The sequence below is a fragment of the Varanus komodoensis genome, unplaced genomic scaffold, assembly GCF_004798865.1.
Source record: "Varanus komodoensis strain SLA01 unplaced genomic scaffold, ASM479886v1 scaffold35, whole genome shotgun sequence".
NCBI classification, from domain to species: Eukaryota; Metazoa; Chordata; class Lepidosauria; order Squamata; family Varanidae; genus Varanus; species Varanus komodoensis.
Window position 1 is genome coordinate 448,441 of NW_025335856.1, and position 23,704 is coordinate 472,144.

Below are 23,704 nucleotides of genomic sequence, written 5' to 3' on the forward strand. Positions count from 1 at the left end.
TCTCTCAGGTCACATGCCACCAATGGGCCACAGCCAAAAGTGTGTGAGGCGTATGCACCTGAAATCAGGCTGAGGGCTGCAGGTTCCACACGCCGCTTTACTGGTATTTGAAGGGGGACATTTAGCACATGGACAAGTTACTTCTAGGCAGTGTTGAGCTCTCCAGTGCACAATACAAACTCCTGGGTTCAGCCATAATTAATTCTGCTCCCCCCCACCCCTACCACATGCACTCTGAAAGCCCACAGAAAGGCTAAAAGCTACAATGGAAAAAACTCACAAAGTTTATTGATGCAAAACAGTGGCTGGGACAAGACAATATCCAAAACGCCTGCTCGGCGCAGATTAGGAACGGAGGCTCTGCTCAGTCGACCATGCTAAGGAATTCCAGGGCTCTGGCTGCATGCAGCAACCATTCAGAAAACGGTGGAAGCAGTCTTCGCGGGGACTCAGAAGGCACCCACCGCCTTCTCTCTCAACAGCCATTTAGGGTAATTTCTGATCACACTGCAGTTCCAATAACGAACTCTTACGACACACAGGAAGTCCTTTGGAGAGTTTGTTGTGCAGAGGTGCCTAGGCCAAAGCTTTATACTGGACAAAAACTGGGACCACCTTAGCTCTGGAGAACTGAAGCAGAAAACTGGTCCATTAATCCAAGAGCCAAAGGCTCTCTCACTGGCAAGAAGAAGCATTAAGACAAGTGAGCCCAATACAAAAGAACCACCGGGAGAGTAATGCACATCGCCAACCCGTGCTGCAAAGATTCTGCCCCGTCATACCAGGGAAGTAAAACTACAGGCAGCAGTTTCATGCCCCAAGTCTGAACAGAGGAAGTGGCAGGTTGGAAGACTCCAGCCTTTTTCTTTTTTCAAGGATTACTTTATTACTGAGAAGAAGACGACTGCAGGGTTTATACAAAGACACGGTTCCAAGTCACTTCCCACAGTACCTAGAATAATATACTGTGGCCAGAGTAAGCAAAGGGTTAAGGAAGACCCTGTCTTAGAAGGGGCAACAATAACCAAAAAGCAGGGAAGCCCTCGGGTAGAAAGAGAGGCGCTCTCTAGGTAAAAACGCACCATGATTTGAGGAATGGGGGCAGGGAGCACAGGCAGAGCGCAGGGGCTTGAGGACTGGCGAGGCAGGCACGCCACGGGCATCTCCTGATCCGGGGTCCTCAGGCTGCCGCTTTGACCCGCATGGTGTGACACTTCCTGCACAGCACGTGGCCATCCAGGGGGAAACAGCCATTGTCATCTGCTTCAATGGAGAGGGGCTTCCCACAGTCCTGCGCAGGGACAAGAAGAGAGGGAAAGCGGAAGTCATTGGTCGGACCGGGGGGCTGCACCTGCGGGCACTGTGGGCCCTGAAAAGATGGGGGCCCACTCACCTCGCACTTGTAGCACTTCATGTGGAAGTTCTTCTCCAGGGCCACCACACGGACCGTCTCGTCCTTCCCGGGTTCTGGCATGATGGGCTCTGCACAGACGGAGCAGCGGGGGGCGTATTTTCTGCAAGCACACAAGGCAGGGCATGGAGGGCCCGGGCGCTCAGTCTCGGGCTGGAGGAGACAGAGGGCTGCCCGGCCCTGTCAGTGCACGAGGTCAGGGGCGAGGTACCTGTGATAGTCATCCACGCAGTGCGGCTGGTTACCCTTGTCCACTATGAAGGAGGCTCCCTCGAGGGGTCTGTGGCACACGACACACGTGAAGCACTGGGGGTGGTAAGAGTTGCCTGTGGCCCGCAGCATCCTGTCTGTGATGGTCTGCTTGCACACGCAGCACTTCTCCAGGGTGCCCTAGAGGGTGGAAGTGGGGGGGGGAGTTAAGAAGACGATCAGCCTTCCAAAGTGGAAAGGGAGGAAGAAGACTACAAATCGGGCAACTCACTACCTGAGCCGTGGCACTTTTCCAAGCCCACAACTTAACATGCCGCACTGCTTGTCACCCGGAAACTAGCACGGCAATCAGGTAACGTGCACACCAGCCCTGCCTGCCTGCACGCACTGGAAAGCACTCATTCGGAAAGTGCTTCCAGCAATCCGCTTCCATCCCCTAACAGTGCAGAGCACAATCCCCCCCAGGACCACATGTTCAAGATCCCTTGGGCGTACAATCGCCATCCTTTGCCATCAGTGCACTGGAGCCACTTCATAGTCAACAGGGAGGCCTGCAGGCAAGAGGACCGCAGTTCAGCGGACCTTAGTGGCTGTAATGCACCCTGCAGAGGAATGATGCTGGCACACGTTTCAATCCCTGACATACACCATTTCAGCAAAAATCCTCCTCCTACACAGGAAATGTTTCCCCTACCCAGCAGTGAATTGTTATTCAGCCTTAGCACAGAGTATAGGAGAGTTCAGGACAGGTTTTGGTGGCTTTCCTGGAAGGAAGCTAATCAGGCCCAATTCAGAAGCCTCCTTTGTAGCAGAGAGGCTGCTGGAGTGGCTCAGCTCCACACTGGATGGATCCAGTAACACCTGAACACACAAACCAAGTGGGAAGACAGCAAAGCGGGTGTAGCTGCTTCCCATGTGGGCAAAAGTTCAAGCTTGAGTGGAAAGTCCCCACCAAGGACACACACTCGAAAAACACCCAAATACCCAAGTGCATGTGAACTCATGAGGAATTACAGTCCTACTAGCATTTCTAGACTGCCCAATAGCTGACATTGCCTGGGTGGTCCACAAGAGTTGAGAAATACTATAAAGATGTAATACAAAAAAACAACTAACATTAAAAAATGAAACCTAATAAAAACATGCCTTCCCCTTCCTCTTTCCTGTTTTTTTTTTTTTTAATGAAAGGCCACTTCCTCTGGTAATTGAGCACCTCTGAAGGGTCTCCTCTTAAAAAGGTTGTTATAGGGAAGTAGGTGAGCTACCAGCAAACACCCAACTTTTTTGTCCAGGCAACTGGCCAGGAGAGTGAAGTTCCGACTGCACCAGCAAACACACCAGCTGGTTGGCAACCCAAAACAGGAAGCACCCAACTCATTACACCTCTGTCAAGACATCACACAGCAGTTTGGAAAATGGAGCACAAAGAAACAGGCCTGGTGTTTCTGAGCCTGCCCTCAGGCTGCCGCGTGCCTTCGCCTGCACCCCCAGATCACGGCTGAGTGGCCACCCCAGCCATGTTTGGCTCACCGCATAGCATTCCTCGCAGAAGGGCTTCTCATCCACATTGTAGAACTGCTGCCCCTGCAGCTGCCTCTCGCACTTGAAGCAGGTGAAACATTCGACGTGGAAAAGCTTGTCCAAGGCCCGGACAGCTGGCTGGGTCCGCGACAGGGCCTTGTTGCACAGACCACACAGTTCTTCAGTGGCAGAGGAAGGAAGGAAGGAAGGAAGGAAGGAAGGAAGGAAGGAAGGAAGGAAGTTGATTGTGTATAAATCACCACCTTTTATGTGCATAAAACAGGGGTGCTGGCCATCTTTCTGTCCAACGAAATTGTGAAACTCCCCCGACAGGGAGAGATGCCTGATGAAATGTGTGCTTATCAGGTCAAGCTAAAAGGCAGAGCAGCAGTTGCAGAAAAATGCAAGCAGAACCTTTGTGCTGAAATCCCATGCCCTCCCCGTACCACCTTTACAAACACATGTGCGTACACACCAAAAGTGGAAGCTTCTGCATGGTGGGGTTGGTCCATGTCCTTCATGAACTTCTGAGTCAGCATCTCTAGCTCCTCCACCTCCTTCATGGTCAAAGCAGAGCTGCCTCTGGGAGGATCTGGTCCGGTGCTTGCAGAGGATATGGGGGTGCGCTAGACAAACAAATCAGGGTCCTTGAGACACGTACGGTCCTCCACCCACCTCCCGAGCACCATGTACACCAGAGCACGCACTCAAGGCCATTTAATGGGGGCATCTCCCTTGCTGAGTGACGGGAAGCCTGTCTCCCAAGCAGGTTCCTCCCATGTTCTCACCTGCACCCCCTTTTCTAGAACCCTAGAATCCTACAGCCAAGCAACTGGGTGGTTTCTGAATAGCTCCTTCCACATTGGCAGCTGGATGGAAAAAAGAAACTCTTTTTAAGGATGAAGTCTCCTCCATGTCCCTTACAAACAGTTGTGTGGAAGATGATGTATCAACATGCACAATTTTATCTCTCGTTTTTAAAAGTTGTTTTCTGCAATACTGGCAACAAGTACAAGGAAGGCTTCCCACACATTCTGCCTCGCCTGTTAAGCTCCTCAGGGGGTAACCTCCTGAATCCTACCTCAGTAAGATTAATGTCTACTACCCAGAGGACTTTTTCGGTGATTGCTCCTTAACTATGGAATGGCATGTTGGGAGAGATGCCTCAGATATTCCAGACTGCTACCTTTAAGAGGGAGTTAAAGACCTATCTCTTCCAACAGACCTTCCTGAATTAGATCTCAGCTTGGTTGTATTGAATATGCTTGCTCTTAGTTGAAATACAAAACAATGGTTGGTTTTAATGTCTTGTAAATCGCTCAGAGCCTTGGGAAGGGAGAACTATGTAATAAATAAGTGGAGCACCATCCTCTCCTGCAGCTGGCCGCATGCTCCACAACATGGGCTTTGTTATGAAAGATAGTTCAGCTGGGCATCTCCTTTAATAACAAGAGAAGCAAGAGAGGAACAGCTCACCTTTCTCTAAAAAGCCCCAAGCCCCAAACCCAGACTTCCTACCCAGGCACCTTCACCACTTTGAAATGGCAGCCAGAGAAGATGGGAACAGCCTCCCGTCAACCTTGCTGCCTTCGGCACAATCGGCACGTGATTGTGCAGCTCCCTTACTTCTCCGTCCACACACAGACTGACCCCTCACCGTGTCTCGTGGGGCAGGCGGCTGCTGTCCAGCAGGGTGCAGTTTCTCCTGAACTTGGGGCTTCTCCCGGTGCTGCGCGTAGGCGAAGGCGGGGGGCGGCGGCTGGGGCTTCTGGGCTGGACCTGCCCCGGAGGAAGCCAGGAAGCGAGGCTGCAGAGGGGACGAGGCAGCCTGTCTTGGAAAGCTTGAAGGAGCCCCAGCAGCTGGCTTGGGTACGAACTTGGGGCCGGTGGCCAGGGGAGGAGGCATGTACCTCAAGGCTGGCGGAGCGGGAGCGGGAGCAGGAGGTGGTGGGCCCGGGAGCTGCGTGGGGGGCAAGTCTCTGCGCTGCTTCAAGGCGACCCACGGGGGAGGGGCAGGAGCAGTTTCTCCCAGGGGCTTGGGCACGCAGCTCCCGCTGGCGTTGGAGGCAGCACTGGGGGGTGCGGAAACTGGAGCTGGAGCCTCTCTAGGTGTGGCCACGGCTTCTGGAGAACTTGCAGAGCCAGAAGCTGCACCCACAGGAGCCACGGATCCCGGAGAGATCTGTAAGAGTAAAGCCAGGAAGCAGAGGTGAGAGGCGGCCAGTGCACCTGGGCTGCTTCCCATTCAGGCCACCCTCAGCATGGGGAACCCCTAGGAGTCCTGTGGGAGGCTTTGCCTACATATTGGGACCCCTGTGTGGAAAAGTCCTGCACACGCCACAACAAGCAGGGAGAGAGGCCCAGCGGCTCTGGAGTGGGAGAGCGTGCCAGAGAAGTCAGCATGGCCCCCTGCCTTCCACAAGGGTGCAGGCTGGTTCATACGTGCAAACACAGCAGGACCAATCCCAGCCTCTTCTCCAAACCCCAGGACTTGGAAAGGCTCTCACTGAGGCGGTGAACCTCCCCCAGGACTGCACGGTTGTGCTCGCAGAGCAAGCCCGCCCTTCTGAAAGGCTCCACCCTGGAAGGCTCCACCCGTCCCTCAAAGGGACGGCGGGGACATCAAGAGAAGGGGCCTGGCCCGGACCAGATCAGGCACAGGCCGATGCCCCCCATGCAAAGGAGGGGCTGGGAAGGCCACCCTGCACAGCACAGCGGCTCACCCGGGCTTTGAAGGGATCGTTCTTCGTCATGTCATCCAGCATTGAGGACAAAGAATCTATCTCCAAATCGATGCTGCTCATCTTTCCATGAGCCTGCCCCTTCCGCCACAGAGGAGAAAGGAAGGCGCATGTTAGAGAGGTCGTGAAGCCCGTCCGAAGGTTAGCAGCCACCACGCCAGCCAACGGCTGTCTTGCACATCAAGGGAAGAGGCTGTTCTGCTTAGTAAGAGAAACCCCAAGGCCAAAGTTCACATCGCCAAAGGGCACGCTGAGCTCGGAGAGACCGCCTGCTGCCCCACTCTGTTTCCAGAGACATTTTCTGCTTCTTTTCTCCAGAAGAGAAAAAGAGCAGCTAGTCCTCGAGGCTATCAAAAAGCGTTTGAGGGACGTGGGCAGTGCCTGATGAAATCGCAGCCCTCAGAGCTGTGGCAGAAGACGAGGACAGCCCTTGCTCCGGCAAGCGGGCAACAGCGCACTTCCTTCCCAGAAGGCAGGGAGAAACAGAAGCATGCAGAAGCACGCAACACAGCCCAAAGCAGGGCTCCCAAAACCTATTGCGCAAATGGCACCTCATTTGGACAACTTGCAGAGTTCTGGGTTCCTCGGGGCAAACCTTTCCCATAGTTTCAATGGAACTGAAGAGCAGAGGTCTGAGGAGGCAGCACGCCCCCCCTTACACGCACGCACCCGCACAGATGCACACACGGGGTTCTTCTGCGTGCTTCTTGCACAGACAGCTGCCCCAGTGCGGCACGGCCGGAGCCCACACCCCCAAAGCGTAAAGGGAACGAGGAGCCGATGCAAAGCGGAAGACTCACCTGGGGGGCTGGCAGCCCACTCAGGGCCACAGGCTCCTCCTCCAGCAGGGGAGGGGGAGGAGAAGGAAAGACATCTTCTGGAGCCGGCGGGAACAGCTCCTCAAAGGGAGGCGGAGGGGGAGGGAATGCACTGTTGGAGGGGGCAACCAGCTCTTCGCCCGGTGGGGGCGGGGGCGGCAGTGGAAGCTCTGCAGAGAGGGAAAGAGGGAGAGGGGTTACTGCGGGTCTGTTCCGAGGCCGGCCTCGGTCCCAAGAGCAGCACTTCCCCTGTGGCTGCAGCAGCAGGTGCCCGTCTTTCCCAACTTGCTGCCCTCCAGATGTGTTGGCCGACAACTCCCAGCATGCTGCAGCCAGACTAAGAACACCCTCGCATGCATTACGTACAGCAGCGGCAGCAAGAAGGTTGCTGCCACCGCTTCACTGACAGGCACGAGCTGGAAAAAAACTCTGACCATGCTATTAAGTGTGGTTTGGCTTTACACAACAAGGAAGCAGCCCACATTCAATTGCGTGGAAGTTTTGCTTAGAAAAACTTCTATTCTACAATTGTGTTTGTGTCCACTTTGTCCCTCTTGCAAGGGGTCCTAGTAGCATACACAAATCTCCTTTTCCATTTTATCCTCACAGCAACCCTGTGAGGTAGGTTGTGTTGCAAGTCCAACACCCAGTGAGTTTCAGGGCCAGGAACAGGAAGGGGAGGGCCTCCCACCATCCCCTTACCTTCTATAGCTTAGCTATAGAATCAATCCAACAGCAGGCTCAATGCAGGTACAGAACCCATACACATGATGCACAGAGACCACGGAGAACTGAGGCACCACAAAAGCTGTTGCATTCATGAGTAGCAGTATTGTGCTTCTAAAATAGCTAAAAGACTCCTAACTCTGAGCAAAGTTTGCTGGCCTTTCTTGAACGTTGCTTGAGTCCGTAAATTCAGTTTAGACAGCTCTGCTACTTGCCAGAGCTTGATAATCCATTCTCTTCCAAACATCTCAGCAAAAATATTTTTACAGTTGTCAATAAATCCAGTATTGGAAGGTTAGGGATCATAGCACAACATAATTTACAGAATGACAAACATAAAATGCTGGGAATTACTGGTGCATTGTAATTGGATGTTCTATTAAGGTTTTACATACTTCAGATCTAAAGCCATTAATGGGACGTGACTAGTACTTATATAGAAAAACCAGCAGAGGGCAAATTCTCTCGCTAACAGTCAAGTTACGCCAACATTTTCTTTGGAAATGGAAATCAGCAGTATGTTACCATGATCATATTTCACATTTTCAAAGATTTGGCTACCCCTGTTAAAAATATTTTATGCATCATTCTTAAAATGTCCCTGCAATGGCATCAGGTTGGATTCAGTGGTGCCATTTTGCTAACAGAACTATTCAGAAAGGAGGAAAATCCCCTCTCCTTCCTCCCTTGGTTGAGAGAGAACTGCCCAGAGTTGGTATGCGGGAAGGAACCAATATGGAAAGACCACCGCTCTTTTTCTCCCTTCGTCCACAGCAAAGGCCTCAAGGGGACGAATACCTTCCCCCTCCATCCCTCTCCTTACTTTTGCTAATCAAACTTCCCAATTTTTTACCCTTCTAATGTCACTTTCTCCAAACCAATCTCCTTCCCACATTCTCTGGCCAGCTCCTCTTAAATCTTCTCTTTCGTATCTAAAGCCAATTGAGCATTACTTGTAACTGGAAGCCTCTGCAACACTGACGCCACCAATGGTTGTGTTGGACTGGTGGAATGGGTTGATTCGGTCCTACTAAGATCAAAAAGTTCTACAACACAGTTTTATGACTAAAATCACCCACTACACTAGATAGAAAGAAATCCCCACCACTGTTTAAATACCAAAGTAGTAACAAGCCACTTCTGTTCCTTGCTCCTTCAGAAATTTAGGGAATCCTCTCTTCCACTCCAGTCCTTGCGCAACCAGTCCCCACAACCAAAGGAATCATTTCCACCCACGTATCCAAGCAAATGACACTGATGTGGGAAGACAGCAGAGAGGGACAGACAGGCAGATAGGATCTATACCACCCACTAGTTCCTTGTCTTTAGGGGAGGAAGAGTATTCAGGGATCCCACCTCACCTGCCTTTCTCTCCTTCCTCCTGCACTCTTATCTGCTCTCTCCTGCACTCAGGACTTGCTCTATAAATGGATGGGGGGGGGTTAAGGTACAAAAAGGGGGCCAGCCACCCTGTTTAACATTCCAGCCAATGCAGACAAAGGGATCTCATTCACACCCAAATAGCAGTGAAGCTTTCGGTACAGCCCTCTTGCATATCATGCAACACAGCCATTACCTGGGCAAACAAAAGTAGGGCAAAGATGCCTTTGTCTGAGCACCAGCTCTCATGGGAAAAAGCAACCAAGCTTATCCAAAAGAGGAGGGAGAGGAGCTCTTGGGACTGCAGACCATACTGGGCCCAGACAAAAGGAACCCAAGGGGCCCACCAGGTACCTATCACTCGACAGGGGGAAAATGACAGAAGTCAGCACGCAAATGACTCTTATGCCAAAATGACTACAGTCTTTTTCCTTCTTGGGCAATGTTTCTTGATTTTTCTGCCATGTTAAAACTCCTGCTCACATGGGAAGCTTAAAGTTGTTCACATATCTAGAACAGTTTTGTCTGAGTTAGCTGAGATGGTAAAATATCTGCTCTCAGTTGCATGGGGGTTGCATCTTTTATCACCCCACAGCCTGACAACCTCCTTCAGATCAAAGGACACAGAAGTAACAAGAGGCAGCATTTTTCAGAAAGATGGACACAACCAGGCATCCTTTCATTCCACTTGACTGGAGCATACTCTTTTTTTCTTGTAAAATTAGTCTTAAGGTGCTCCTGTTTTATTGCAATGTCTCTCTTTTCATCACTTTTGTTTTGATTGTAATTGCTGCAATTTATTGTTATGATGGTATTCTGTGATATTTTATGCGTCTTATGAGTATATCTATAATCAGGTTTTCCGTTCGTCTTGGCCGAAAGCCAAGACGGGTCAAAACTGTATATAAAAATGCTTTTATCCAGACCTAACAAGTTTTAAATCAAGACACAATCAACACAGTTTTATGGCACAATAAAATGAGACTGGCCTCTCATAAAGATTCTGAGAAAATGAACAACCTGGCAATGGCTTTACTGACACTGGGAAAAGAGACTGCTCGTGACCTGGAATGGGGTCTTTTCCGTGCTGAGGCCAAAATTCAAATTCCCTCTCTAGAACTGTTCTTTCTAGTGGCAGAGAATTTTATTTACTTGGGATATTAGAAAAAAGCAGTTAAAAGATTTCTTCCTCTTCCCATATGATTTATCCAATTGATTTATTGATTTTGCTACACACCTTGGAAATATTTGGTAGAAACAGCATCAGTATTCACATGGAAAACTAGGCTAAAAAGCCCAGACAACTTGTTGTCTATGTGGAAGGAATTTATATGGTAGGGTGGGAATTCAGCCATGCAAGCTCCCACCTGCATCCCAGGCACGAAGATACCATCTCCAGGTCTAGAATAATCTGCATGGAATTGTTCAAGCTGCAAACACAACTGACTTGCTCACTTCTACCCATATTCTGATCACAAGGCATCTCCTCTGATAGCAAAGTGGGTGGCTGCATACCAATAACTTTCTACACATAGCAGGGCTACTGAGGGAGATGTCTACGTGTCAAGGGGAATTAAGTAATTTCTTTTTTTTTAAAGGCATCTATCATCCCTGCAAAAACCACAATCAAGTGAGGACTGTATCCGCATGGGCACACACGGGACACTGTTAGGAAGAAGTGCTAGGAGATACACACATAAGACAGGGATGTGGATTGGGGAACTTCACCAGAGGACCCACTGCAACATTTCGTTGCAGGTCCCACATGTAGAACTAAGACTGAACCAGGAGTTCAGCTATGCTTCCCATTCACCATTTAGCAGTTCCAGCAAATCTTACACACTCTCAAGAACCACAAAACTGGAAACATTGTTCTCTGGAGACCACAATACCATTGTACAAATGAAAAGTCACCCAAGGAGAAAGTTGTATTTGGTGCTTGGGTATGCCCTTGAGTAAACACACAATGTGCATACATAGTGGAAGCAGCAAAGCTGCTAGGAGCATGTTGCTGAATTAGCTGAATTCTCTACCAATATTGCTCCCCTGGGGTTGGGCACTTGCAGGAGACAGAAGAACAAAAGAAACACGAACAGCTAATTTGTTTGTCGTGGACACCAAGTGATGCAGGAACAACACTGCTCGGAAGCAGATAATTTACACGTTGCAGCAAAAAACTTTAGCAAGTATTTGAAGAAAGTTGCAACACAATGCAGGCACTACTGCTCGAAAATGCTAAATGAAGCCTGATTTTCAGGCTTCAGCTTGACTGGGAATGAACGAAAGATGTCGTAAGAAGTTCAAACAGGCATTGAACTGAACTGAATCGAGTGAATTGAGGACTGTGGCATTCCTCTAGGCAGGGGCCAGGGGACAAAGCAATTCTACTCCTGTATTGCAACAGAGATGACATACTACACTCCCTTCCAATCGCCCTTTCAGTGAAAACAGGGAACAGGTTTACTCAAACAAGAGTTCACATGGTAAAATGGTTCTCAGACTGTACAACTTGGGACTGTGGAGACTTCGGAAGTGTGAGTAGTTCCATCCCTTGGATAAAGCTCTCTGCTCTCAAATAAAAACAAGCAAACAAAAAGGCCTTACATGTCAAGGAGAAAGACAGAACAACCCCTTTATCTTGTCATGGTAGCCATTGAAATGTTCAAGACATTCAACCACGAAGTGCAGTCTGAAGTGGCATTGTCCAGGAACAGTTTTATCACACCATTTATTCTTTGATAGACCAGCTCCTCCTCAAGCTTTCATAGTGCATTCAAACAGCATTCAAAGAACTATGCTGCAGTTTCACTTTTTCCCTCCATTCATCAGGCATCAACAAATAATTTCATGAGTTTATTCCTCAAATATTAATGTTTCAAGTATGCACAAATGTGGTAACCATCAAGATAAGACCCACAACGTTCTTCTCCCTGTCGTAATGGCTGCCTAGCAAAATGCTGACAAAGTCAAATATGAATCACCCTCACAAGGAAAGCCGCCTCCGAGGCAGAGGGGATTTGGGTCTATCAAACACTATCAGAGAGTCCTTCTTACACACAAGACAGACCAGTTAAGTCAGCCTTGCCCAAACTGGTGCACTGCAGATGTTTGAGACTACAGTACCCAGAATTCCAGACCATTACCCACACTTGCTAGAGCTGATGAGCGCTGAAATCCAACATATGGAAGGCACCAGGTTGGGGAAGGCGGAGATAAGTCTTTGCCAGCCACTGAAGACAACTATTCCATCCATAGCCTGTTGTGCACTGGGAGGAAGATTGCTAGAGTTTCAGGGAGAGGCACACCAACGCCAGCTTCATCTGTTAGACAAGTAACAGCCCTTTCTTCCCACTGTGTCTCTCCCCCTTGCTCCCCTTATGAAAACATGCACGGTTTCCACTTCTGCATGCCTTGGCCTTTTCAGGCTTCCTGGAGACTTCTGTGGTTCCAGCTGCCACTTGCCACACAAAGCACAGCTGTCCTTGCATCCAGCCTGCCAGCACATCCAACTGCCCTTTCTGGAAGCGACACCGTGCCTGTTTGCCACAAGAGAAAATGTGCTGTGGGGACTGGAAGCCACCACTGCACGCCAGCCCAGCCTTGAGTTGCCAATGCACCACACAGAACACTGCATAAGCCACAGTCTGCTGAAGGGACATCACAGTCAGTTTATTTTCCACATTCAGCCTGCACTAATGAGATCAATAACCAAATCATCAGACATAGCTATATTAGCTGGGTGCAGTGCAAACAAAGATGGGTGGCACCTCAGGAACCAACATTTATTGCAGAAGAACCCAGGATTCCAGGTGGAGAGTATGTGGGTAAGGAAGAGAGACAGTTTATACCCAGGGGAGCCAAGAGGCCACAAAAGGTAAGGGGTAAGTAATAGGAAGTACACTGTGTTTCGATACAGAATGCAAGAGGGCAACCTCCAGAGGCCACGATGATCCCCAAGCCCCACCAAGGCTGCAGTTCTGCCCCACTGAATTTGCCACTGAGACATATCAGTAGCAAAAGCACCCTTCTAGGGGCTTGTTTCTGCTTCCAAACAAGGCATGTGCCCCATGTGTGTCTTGTTTTGAACCAAGATCTGGCTCTGCCTTTTTCTGCTGCTGCCACCGTGGCCACTGCAAATTCAGCAGTGGCGGAGGGCACATAAACAGCCAAGGTATGTTGCACACAGCTGGCAGGCTGCATGTTGCCCAACCCCGATGTAGAGACTAAAGCTCACTCTACCCAATCCCAAGCCAGAGACATCTGTGTTTTCCCTGCAAGAATGAGGAAGCTTGCTTACCCCAGAAAAGAAAGGGCTAAAGCACTTGCGGATGCAAGGTAAAATCAAGCTTCTGCATGCTGGCAAGAGGGGAGTAAAAAGATCAGCCTGTGATGTAGGCCACACCTGACTGTAAGATAACTTCCTACCAAAAGGTCTCCACTGAATCCCACGGGCATGCGTCATGCATAGGTCATTCAGCATTCATTTAAGAAGGACGTGCTTTGACCTCTCTGCTCTAACTGGTAGATCAGCATTACAAGAATGCCAGCACTAGTGACGAGCAGAGACATTTACATTCTTTAATGGAGAAAGAAATTTCTCCATTTTAACAGGGTTAAAGTAATTTTAACCCTGGTAAAATTAATAACTGAATTGGTAAAATTCAGCTAAGACTTCAAATAAACCTCCAGGAAGCATGATGCAAGGATAGTTCTTGTCTTGCCAGGGGCCTTAAGATCCCCAAATGCTTTTTGCATGGCTGGGAAGATGAAGAAATGGGCTTTTACCCAACCCTCACATTATTGGGTTTACTTCAGCAAGATTCAAGGATACAAACACTTCCTCTTTATATCTTGGGAAAGGAGGACTGTAACATTCTGGCAAGCCTGCTATCAAGTCAAGGATGCTTCCTTGGGTAGTGGCCAACTGTATCAGGGCAAAATGCCTCAGAGTTTAATTTCTAAGATGTGTGTGAACCAAGAATACTCTCTCGCAGGAAACCGTTTTAAAAAGGTAAAGACAGACCAGGCCACCAAGCACACAAGCAGCATGTGTGCTCCTGAGCACATACGGAGAGCATTGCACTTCACTGAGCAACTGCAGCCTGCCTTGCTTTGAGAAAGAGGCAGCCTTCTTTCTCTTTCCTTGGCAGAAGGGCAGACCTTATCCCAACTGCACCACTCCCTTAAAAAATTAAGCACTGCTTCCAGATCTCGACAGCCTTTGAAAAGCCACACTCAAAACAGTTTTTAAACTTGCTGTGGAACTCCTGTACAACTAAAGATTGCCTCTTTAGTTGTAAAGACCACACCTTGGCTGTACTTGCACACTTTCCCCACTTGAGCTGGAGGAGAGGCTCACTGTGCTTGCCCCAGGGCCACCTAGGGAGTTCCTGATAGTTCTCTAGTACTCACCCCCAGCAGGAGTTATTTTGTGCAAGTGAACAACCCCAGAGCTGCTCTACTGAGCAACACAGCCCCGAAAGCTTCCGGAAGGTAAGCTTCTGTTGCACAACAGAAAGACAGACTGCAATCCTTCACTCCCCAGATCGATTTTTCTCTCTTCACTTGGGAAAACAGTTCTGACAGCCACACCTGGCACAGAGACAATCCCATTCCTTTATCATGTAAATTTGGTATCTACTCAGTCCAGAATTTTATGCCTCTCCTTTTCAACCCACTGCCTACAGTTCTGATAAAATAATGAGCCCAAACCATCCATCTCTAGCAGATACTTTTTCAGTATTACTTTTACCATACAGTAGTCCTAGGGGGTCCAACAAGATCTGGAATGGGCTCCTTGTACCCACCCTGGAACAAAACTGGAATGGAGGAGAAACACGGCTGCTAACCCCAGATTTAAAGTAATGTCTGGATTTGCTGCTCCAGATATCCCCGACTCCCTGTGTAGGCTGCTGGCTGAACCGCCCTTATTTTTCCAGTGGGGTGCAAAGAATGTTGGGGGACTGACTTACCTTCAGCGAGGGGAACTGCTGCCACAACTGGGATCTCCCCCACCTTCCCAATTTGGGCACAGGCCCCAGGATAGGGAGGGAGAGGTTGCTCGGAGGCACTTTCAGGCACTGCGCTGCTGGCGGCCTTGAAGGGGTTCACTTTGGGCTTGGGAGCCACAACAGGCGCAAACTTTTTCTGGGGGCTGTAGAAGCTTGGAGTGGAGATGTTGATGCTGACGGTAGAGGTCATGCGGGTCCCCGGGGCTCCTGGAGAGGCCATCCTGCTGCAGGGCTGCTCAGGACCTAAGAGGCAAGGCGGGGTGGGGAGAGAGGCCATCAGACAAGAGCAAGCATTGTGCAGAGAGAAACAGTGCAGCATCTTTAATCCAAAGAAGGCATAGGCTACATTAATTAATTAATTGTACTTATATCCCACCTTTTTTCCTTTCAGTAGCTCAAGGAGACTTACATAATCCTCCACCTCGGAATCTTTACCCTTACAACAGCCCTGTCAGGTAACTTGGGCCGAGTTTCTGTGACTGGCCCAAAGTCACCCAGGAAATTCCTTCACCAGGGTGGATAAAAATCATTAAAAAAATTAAAAATCAGATTTATTTAAATTGGATTTTTTAAATAAAATATTTTTTGAGGAAAAATCTATTTAAGGGTAGTTTTCTATTTAAGATACATTATAGTCCAAAGGTTATTCAACGTGTAATACAGATTAGTTTTTAATTAGGTAGCATGAGGCTGTATATTCATGCAATGTTTACATTTTTTGGTAAATGAATTCCATTAATCCATTCACAATGTCATGCTCTCCAAGTGGTTTTGTAAGATTATTGGGCAATTTTTCAATCTAGAAGATACTATCACAGATGTTTGGTTTTACAGTTCCTAAAACTGTGAATTTTTGTCTGCAGAGATCACATGCCTCTTCTTCACAGCAAAAACTTTATACAGAGTTGAGAAAAATACCTTAATTCCATTGCTCCTTTGCAAATCTATGTACACAGAATAAAAAGGAGGCACTGGAATGGAACTCATTTGTAACCCAAGGACTGCCTGTATATCTATCTTCTACCTATCAAGATTAATAACCTTCTGCAGCTTATTTGTCTATTGTAACTACCCAGGACAGCTTCTCAAATTGTGAAATTAAAAAAAAAAGACTTAAAAAGTATATTAAAGTGTTATGAAACAATCATGAATTTTAAAAACTTTATTTTTTGTAAGCCGTCCAGAGACTTTTAGTATTGGAACGGCATATAAAAACTTTAAATAAATAAAACCCCTTGTATCTTAAGTTTCAAAAAATTCAATGAACGTAAGAAGATTGTTGGGCGTGGAATAGATCTTCACAAGAAGCTAAGTGTAAAGAGGGAAGGGCAAGCAGTAAAAATGAAAGTGAAACCTTTTGAGCAGAAAGCTGAGTCTTTGGATCTTTTTGTATACAGCCTGAGGTTTTTCATATTATTCTTTCCCTGGAGGAGAAAACTTCGACCAGCAGGCTGTAAACGAGCCTCAGTTTGGATATATTTTAACAAGGTTCCTCTGGCTAAGGCAGGCATGTGTGCAAATTATGCAGAAAGCCATGATCTAAATCTAGTCTAACTTAGTGATTTAAATCAATGTGATTTAAATCAAATCCACCCTGTCCATGGCTGAGTGGGGACTAGAACCCAAATCGCTCAAGTCCCAGCGGGGCACTCTTCACCACTGCACCATACTGCCTTCAAGGCACTGAAGCTGACAAGAGGCGACAGCGCTAAGGGAGGCGGGTGGGGAGTCAAAATAGAGGGTGAAGAGAACCAGGATGTAAGGAATACATGCACGGCAGCCTCCAGTCTCACTCTAGGGCAGGTTCTGTGAAACAGCAACCAGGCCTAAATATCTTCCATATGTGCAGTTTGGAACAATCAAAGCTCTACCCCGCGAGGCGAGCAGGGGAGGGGCGTGCCCTGAACAGGCGTCACGGGAGGAAAGCAAGTTCACAGCACCAAAAGCTGCATGACCTATGTGCCTGGGAGCGGATTCCGACTCAGCAAGAGTTGCAGTAGCCATGCCAATACTTGACATGCTGGTGCAAATACATATATTAATTGGAGAGACGGTGATGTACCGCGGGGCACGGAGCCTGAAGGATCGTGTCTGACTTCCAAAGCATTCCTTTCCATTTTTAAGCAAAGCGACTGGGGCGAGGGCGGCGAGAAAGCTTTCAGCAGCTCCCCCCCACCCCCGCGCCCTTCATTCAAACTCTTATCACACCCCCTGCCTGGGAAACACCTCCGTCTGCTGCTGCCCACTGTTCTCTTTACCTCAAGGCCGCTGGCTGAGGCTGCTCACACAGAAGAGGCTCACGCGAGCTGCAGCAGAAGCCAAACAAAAGGAAACCGAGCAAATTCCATGGTGGAGTCGTCGGCGCGCGAGCTGCTCCTAGCATTCCACACACACGTCCCCACGCCCTCCTCCTGCGCAGGCAGCCGCGGTTCTGTCCTGCCAGCCCTTCCTATCATCCCTGCGGCCAAAGATGAGCGCCCCTGCTCTGCCGTTTCCCCCCCACCCGCAGCCCCCCACAGGAAGCTTGTCCAGGACCCAGGCAGCCTCGCTGACACGTTCCTGGAGCGACACTCCTCCTTTCCCAGCGCAAGCTACACGGAGACTGCCCTAATGCCCGCCCATCCGTGCTGGCCTTTTTGCAGGCAAGAGCAAGCAGCACAGCAAAGGATGCCAGCGGTAACCCTGAGAAGGGCATCATCAGGTTTGGTCAGCCAAGCATTCCCAGATCTGTACAAGCAGGCAAAATGTGGAACAACGAGAACATATTGCAACACAAATGCTAGATGCGATACTTTCAGGCCTTGCATGGAAAAGCCTGCACCTTAAAAGTCAAGTATCTTTTGTCAACAACTAATATTTATGCTCTACTTAAGGGCTTTACCACCATCAGCAGGGTTCCAAACTCGTGACTCCTCCCACCGCCTTTACCCATCAAGCACTGCAGGTTTCTCATTCACTGATACCTCCCAGCTACACCCATCAGCTTGTCCCAAGATTCTGCCAGACCTCACCTGCCATGCCCTGAGGCTCTGACCGCTAAGTCAGCGGCATCACTAATGTCTCACTGAAAACCTCCAGACAGTCATGGAAATCGTTTCAAAGCCCAGAGTTGCTTAAAGAATCTATTGAAGCCTGGATTTGGAAGGCCAGGGCCAGCCTGTTCCAGAGTCTGCTGAATCCTTTCCAAGTAGAGCCCAGCAGTTTTAATAGACTTCTTGGAAACAGATAGAAAGTACTTCCCATATGGAACTATCCAATTAAGGCCTAAGATTTCCTCCCAGAACTGTCGGGTTTCATTTGGTTTCATGCAGGAGTGAGGCCGGGGTCTTTTCCCCTTGCACTGCTCAAAGGCGAGACTATATATTAGGTTTTCAGCTTAGACTTGGTTCATTATCCAAGAGATGGCAGAATTGGGCTAGATAAAAATGGATGAAAATTCATGTTTAAGAAACATGAATACAAAAGCCAGGGAGTCAGCTGCCCCATAAACACACTTGCATAACATGAACAGCTGTTCCCATCTCCTCAACCCCACGACAACCCCCTTTCCCACATGCTCTCAGCAGCTTCCCACTTGCAGCTGCCCTGCCCATCTTGTCCCACTTCTCCCTTCCCAGCAACCTCACACCCCCAAGAGAAGTCCACACTATGTCTTGCCAACTGCTTCCTTAAGTGTTACTTAAAGGGCTGGCCGATTCTGAAATTAATAGGGTTTTAAAAATCCAGATTTGTTAGCTGTCCATAAACACTTGAACCTAACTCCAAGACATATGTCACATATCAGCAAAAAAGAGACCCAAGAACTAACGAAGTCTAGCTTAGATGTTCACAATGGGTGAGCACACCACCAAAAGGGCAGGCCCCAACGAGTTATCCAATCTGCCCCAGGGAAGGAGACCTGCCTTGAATATGGTTGCAAAATACAGATGGCTCCAGGACAGCTCTGACACTACCTCACCTTGCAACTATTTGGAAGGGCTGCTACAAAACTGCCTATGAACACCTTAGAGCCTTTCAGAAGGCCAGGAAAGAGGTTAAGATTACAGTTCACAAACTGAACATGCACTTCTAGGGCATGAATGAGCAAAAAGTTGACTTCAACTCCCAGCATTCCTGGCCACTGGTTATGCTGCCAGGGGCTTCTGGGAACAAAGTCTAAAACACCTGGAGATGCCCACTCATGTTCTAAGGAATAGATTATTTTTAAGTGTTTCAAGATTTCTTAGAAAATCTTCTCAGGACCTTCTCCCCACCCCCCACCCCGTCCCCAGGATGTGTTAATAGCAAGTGAAATCCACAGGTTTCTTGTTTTAGAGCCAGAAAACACAAGGTGCAGGAACTTCTTTGAAAAGTTGTCTTACCTGGGGAATTATCTCGGGGGAAACTATCTCAGACCCTTTCTATATGAATGTTTAAGAATTAGCTAAAAATTTGTTCTGGGATGCCAAACCCATATAGAAATGATACTTTTTTGCAGATGTAATGTGTTATTAACCTTGTTTTTATAGATGTACAAATGAGCTGCTTTGAGGTCACATATGATGACATTTCATTGCTTGCCAGACACATTGAATTGCTGGGAAAGATGGATAAAGGCATTTTATCCACAATATTCACACAATAGGCTTGCAATGCCAGTGTTTTTGGCTGGGATTTTGAGAGGAGGGAAGTGTGATCATTGCTGTCTACCACAATTTCCACAGATAACTGTAGTCACACAATGCATCTCTTAGCAATTGAAGCATGCTATAAAATGAACAAGCCCAAGCCATTCAGTGTGCTGGAGATAGAATAGCAATTAGTAGAACAATTAGGACCTGCCAGGTTTTAGCCATGTGGGGTTCAGTCACTAAGCTGTGGTTTTCTGCAGCAACTTTTGTGGAATATGCAATCTATGACATTGTGCACAAGCCCTGCTATATGCAAATTATAATATAATCTGGCTATTGTAGACTAATCAATAAAGGGATTAAATTGTGAAGCTCATGGGCTGGTACAGAGTATTTTGATGTGGTGGAGAGGAATTGACAAGGAGCCAGTTTATGCAGTCAGCAGAAACAAATGGTAAAGATTTTTCTGGGCTGCACCATTTCAATAAGCAGTGGGTAGGGAGCATGCTTGAATGCTCTTCTCTGGTAATAGGGAAGGGACATCCCTCTAAGCAAAGAAAAATGCACATTAAGGAGAAAGATGCAACCTCGCCTTCCTGTTACATGCTAAATTTCCATCTCTCAAGATGGACAGTTCTGAAATGCAACCCCACCTGCAGCCTCAAGTGGTACAGTCCTGGAAAAGCATTACCACTTATTCCTGGAGACCATAAAGAACACAGACTCCAGATTGTCCGAATGCCTTCCATCTCCAGGTAGATTATTTAAATGCAGAAGAAATCATTTGGGGCACCTCAGGATAAAATGGTAGTAGTTAAGAATGTGGGACCAGGATGCAAGCAATTTGGGTTCTAGTCCCTGCTCAGCCATGGAGCCAACTGGGTGACTTTGGGCCAGTCACAGACTCTCAGCCTAACCTACCCCACAGGGTTGTTGTTGTTGTGGGAATAAGATTGAGAGGAGCGGAATTATGTAAGCCACCTTGAGTTCCTTGAAAGGAAAAAAGGCAGGCCATTAATGTAACAAACAAACAAACATAATCCATGATCTGCAATGTGGCAGTCTACTCCAACCCTCAGACCGCCTGTTTCGACTGCCTGCCTGTACGTGCAAAACCAAGACTCTGTCAAACATGTGCCAAGCCATGATACATGGTCTGAGCTGTGACTGGTGGGTCATGGGCCATTAATCAGAACCTTGTCTGGCCTGAACTGATTCAGGCAATCACTAAATTCTGAGAGGCCTAGCAACTTGGTGTGTCCACACTTCCTAAATACCATGGGTCACTTAGCAATTTTGCTACTGAAGTATAAAGGCAGAAAAATGGCTGCTACCAGTGGGTAAGTGAAACACAGGAACAAAGAGAGGTCCCGGCTTTTAAAAGGAGCCTACAACCTCCATCCCAGCATTAGACAAGCTTTTGCCCTGCCACTATGATCATCTTTTTTCTTTTTATTTATTACACTTACTAGACATATCTCCCTAAAAAAGCCAATGGGATTGAAATACAGAAAGAGTTAAAATGCTTAAACATGCCAATAACCAGTAAAAGTCAAATGCCATCAAATGTCAGGGAGCAGATGCAAGTCTTCACCTGACATCAAAAAGAAGACAAAGTTGGTGCCTGGCAGACCTCACAAGAGAGAGCATTCCACAATCAGGGGGCTACCACAGAGAAGGCTCTCAGCCACTACAGACTGTTCATTCCCCTTTCTAAAGGAAAATCAGTGCCTGTGCAATGCAAAATCTCACACAATACTTGCAGGTAACAGGCTACACATTTTCTATTTCTGTAAATGTAGAATGAACAATACTCTTAAAATGTGAGCATACTGTGAGAAATTAATGTTCTTATCAGAACCCCTAAGTTTGTAGTGATTTTAGAGTTATTTGTGAAACAATATGCTAATTGCTTAGAGCAAGTCCACTATGAGAAAACTCACAGATTGACCTTACACCTTTAAAACTTGGGGAAAGATCCAGCACAATCTTCCCAGCATGGTGCTCTCCAGACACTGTGGACTACAGTTTCCATAATTTCTGATCTTTGGCATGCTGGCTGGGACTGACAAGAGGTGTAGGCCAAGAAAGCACCATGTTCCAGCTGCTGGATCACCGGTAACATTGAAAGTCAGCATGCAAAGTTTATTACTTTCCAGCTGAGAAGTTCTATTTTGTTAACCTAGCTAGTGGGCTCACAAGGGAACAATTGGCTGCAAGATCCGTTCTTTAACGTCCCCTTCCTTGCAACATGCAAGTCATCACTGCTAATCTTGTGCTTTTCTGCTTTGTTGGCAAATGAAAAAAAAACTCCAGCAAATAGTACTTTTCTGTGAATAAACTATAGAGGGAGCGGCAGAACTAACAACTGAGGAAAAAAATCGGGCTAAGGTTCCCCGCACCCGGCTGCTCCCCACCCCCACCAGCAGCTCGTACCTACAACCCTTTATCCTTTGCTTTTTTCGGGAGAGGAGGGAAAGCAAGCAAGCAAGCAAAATAGGCAGCACTGCTAAGTCGCTCAGGGAAGGGAACAAGCGAAATGCAACAGTTGCGTTCCCGCAAGGGCTTACGGAGGCTTTCCGCCACCTATCCGGACGAATACTCGGGATGGGGATTCAAAGAGTCCCCCCACCCTGCGCTTGTAGAAGCTCAAAGCAGGCAACATCTCCGCTTTAACCAACTTACGAGACAGAGGCGGCGGCCGAAGGCAGCCCTTCCCTGCAGCGACGGGGAAAGGGGGAGGCTGTCTCTCAAGTAAGGCCGGAGGGGACGCACGGAGTTTTCAGCCCAGTCCCAGCCACGCTCCCGCGGGAGCCCGGCGGAGACACCCGGGCTTTCGAGGAACGCGCCCACGCGCGCTTTTTTGGGTGCCACCGTCCCGCGCGCGCTTTGCCGGGGGCTGGTGACGCTGAACGCCGCGAGAGTCACTCGGGCGCAAGCATACCTTGCCGCGGAAGAGCAGCCGACCCTCGGGGACTCGGCCGGGAGAGCACCAGGGGTCAGCCGGCCGCTCGCGAGCCGCGCATTTCGGGAACCCGCAGATCGGGTAGGGGGAGCGGGCGCCAGCGCTCCTCCGAGGGGAAGGGCAGGCTTACCTCCGCGCTGGTGGCCCTGGAAGCGGGCAGAGCGGGCTGCTGGCCTCGGGTCGCCCCGGGCGCCTCCCTGAGCAAGGTGTGCGGCGGCGGCGGCGGGCTCGCAGCTTCCCGCGGCGCTGGCGTCGCCTCCTCCCCCGCGCGGCCGGGAGGACTCTGCCTGCTCGCCTGGCCCGAGCGCAACTTTGTGAGCGGGCGCTCCTGCCAGGAGGGGTGTTGAGGAAGCGCGGAGGGGGCGGGGGAAGAGGAGCCCCAGAAGGAGCCTCGCCCTGCCCAGGCTGTTTGACCATAAAAGGAGAGAGGCTGCTCTGAGCTAACAGCTGAGCTCACTCATCGGGGAATGTGGCAATGCGGGGAGGCCGGCGGCGGCGCACCGAGGGCGCTCGCTCCTTCCCCGAGGCTGACCCGCGCCGCGGTCGGCCACCCCCCCGCCCCCCGCGACGCCGGGTCGGCCCGCGGCTGCGTGCGTGCCACGCAGGCCTCTTTGCGCTTCCTCCGGCGGAGGCTCCGCACAGTGCAGTGAGACTTGCGCGCAAGGAAAGGGGCGCGGGAGAACCTCCGCCTGCAGCCCGCTTGGGGAAGACGGGGATGGAGGGTTCGGCCAGCTCTGTGCAGGGCTGACGTCCCCGGGAGCGCAAGAAGCGCTGCCTTGGCCCAAGCCGTGCGCGGCTGATTCGGGCAAGAGCCGCGCCAAAGTTCCGCTGCGTTTGCCCAGCAAGCGGGGATGCTGCGGATTGCAGCCTGGACGAAGGGGAGGAGTCAAGGCTGCCGCTTGCTGGAGAACGGCTTTGCCTTTGGCTGTTGCTGCTCCTTGCCCGGTCTCGGAGGTTTCTTCCCCCACCCCTTAACATGCCCCCGCACCTCCCGCTTGGCTCAAGGCCCTGAAGTTTATGGTTTCCTTCATACTTTTGCTGACCCCCCTTCTCCCTCCTCCTCACCCACCTTCCTTTTAAAACACGCACATCTTGAGTTTGCCTCCTGCAGCCCCCCTGGACCCTCGCCTCCCTCTAAAAGTGATTTCATTTCCTTTGGAGCCCCCGCGCCCAGAGAAGCTCTCCTGATGAGTCAGGGTCTGCCTCGGTTCTTCTCCACCCCCTCCCGGCCTGCCTGCCTGCCTGCCTGAACCAGCTGCAAGCCCATCTGACTCAGAATTTCCTTTTAAAAAATGAGTGAGGAAGTTTGTT

The 23,704-nt window shown here is 49.4% G+C and overlaps 1 protein-coding gene across 3 annotated transcripts; it reads right to left on the reverse strand.

The window, feature by feature from the left end:
* Positions 1-261: 261 nt before the first annotated feature.
* Positions 262-22,713, reverse strand: ZYX (zyxin). Of its 3 annotated transcripts, none has more exons than XM_044439617.1 (10): positions 22,524-22,713; positions 14,780-15,061; positions 6,684-6,871; positions 5,866-5,964; positions 4,800-5,324; positions 3,618-3,768; positions 3,152-3,321; positions 1,623-1,801; positions 1,394-1,514; positions 262-1,291 (listed from the first exon to the last, which is right to left on the reverse strand). In XM_044439617.1, exons 2-10 carry the CDS (start codon positions 15,036-15,038, stop codon positions 1,181-1,183), a joined length of 1,803 nt encoding a protein of 600 aa, XP_044295552.1. In that variant the 5' UTR covers positions 15,039-15,061; positions 22,524-22,713; the 3' UTR covers positions 262-1,180. The 3 variants fall into 3 exon arrangements, with proteins under 3 accessions (XP_044295552.1, XP_044295551.1, XP_044295549.1); XM_044439616.1 differs by lacking the exon at positions 22,524-22,713 and adding an exon at positions 22,114-22,241 and having other exon boundaries at positions 5,866-5,958; XM_044439614.1 differs by lacking the exon at positions 22,524-22,713 and adding an exon at positions 22,114-22,240.
* Between the last annotated feature and the right edge of the window lie 991 nt (positions 22,714-23,704).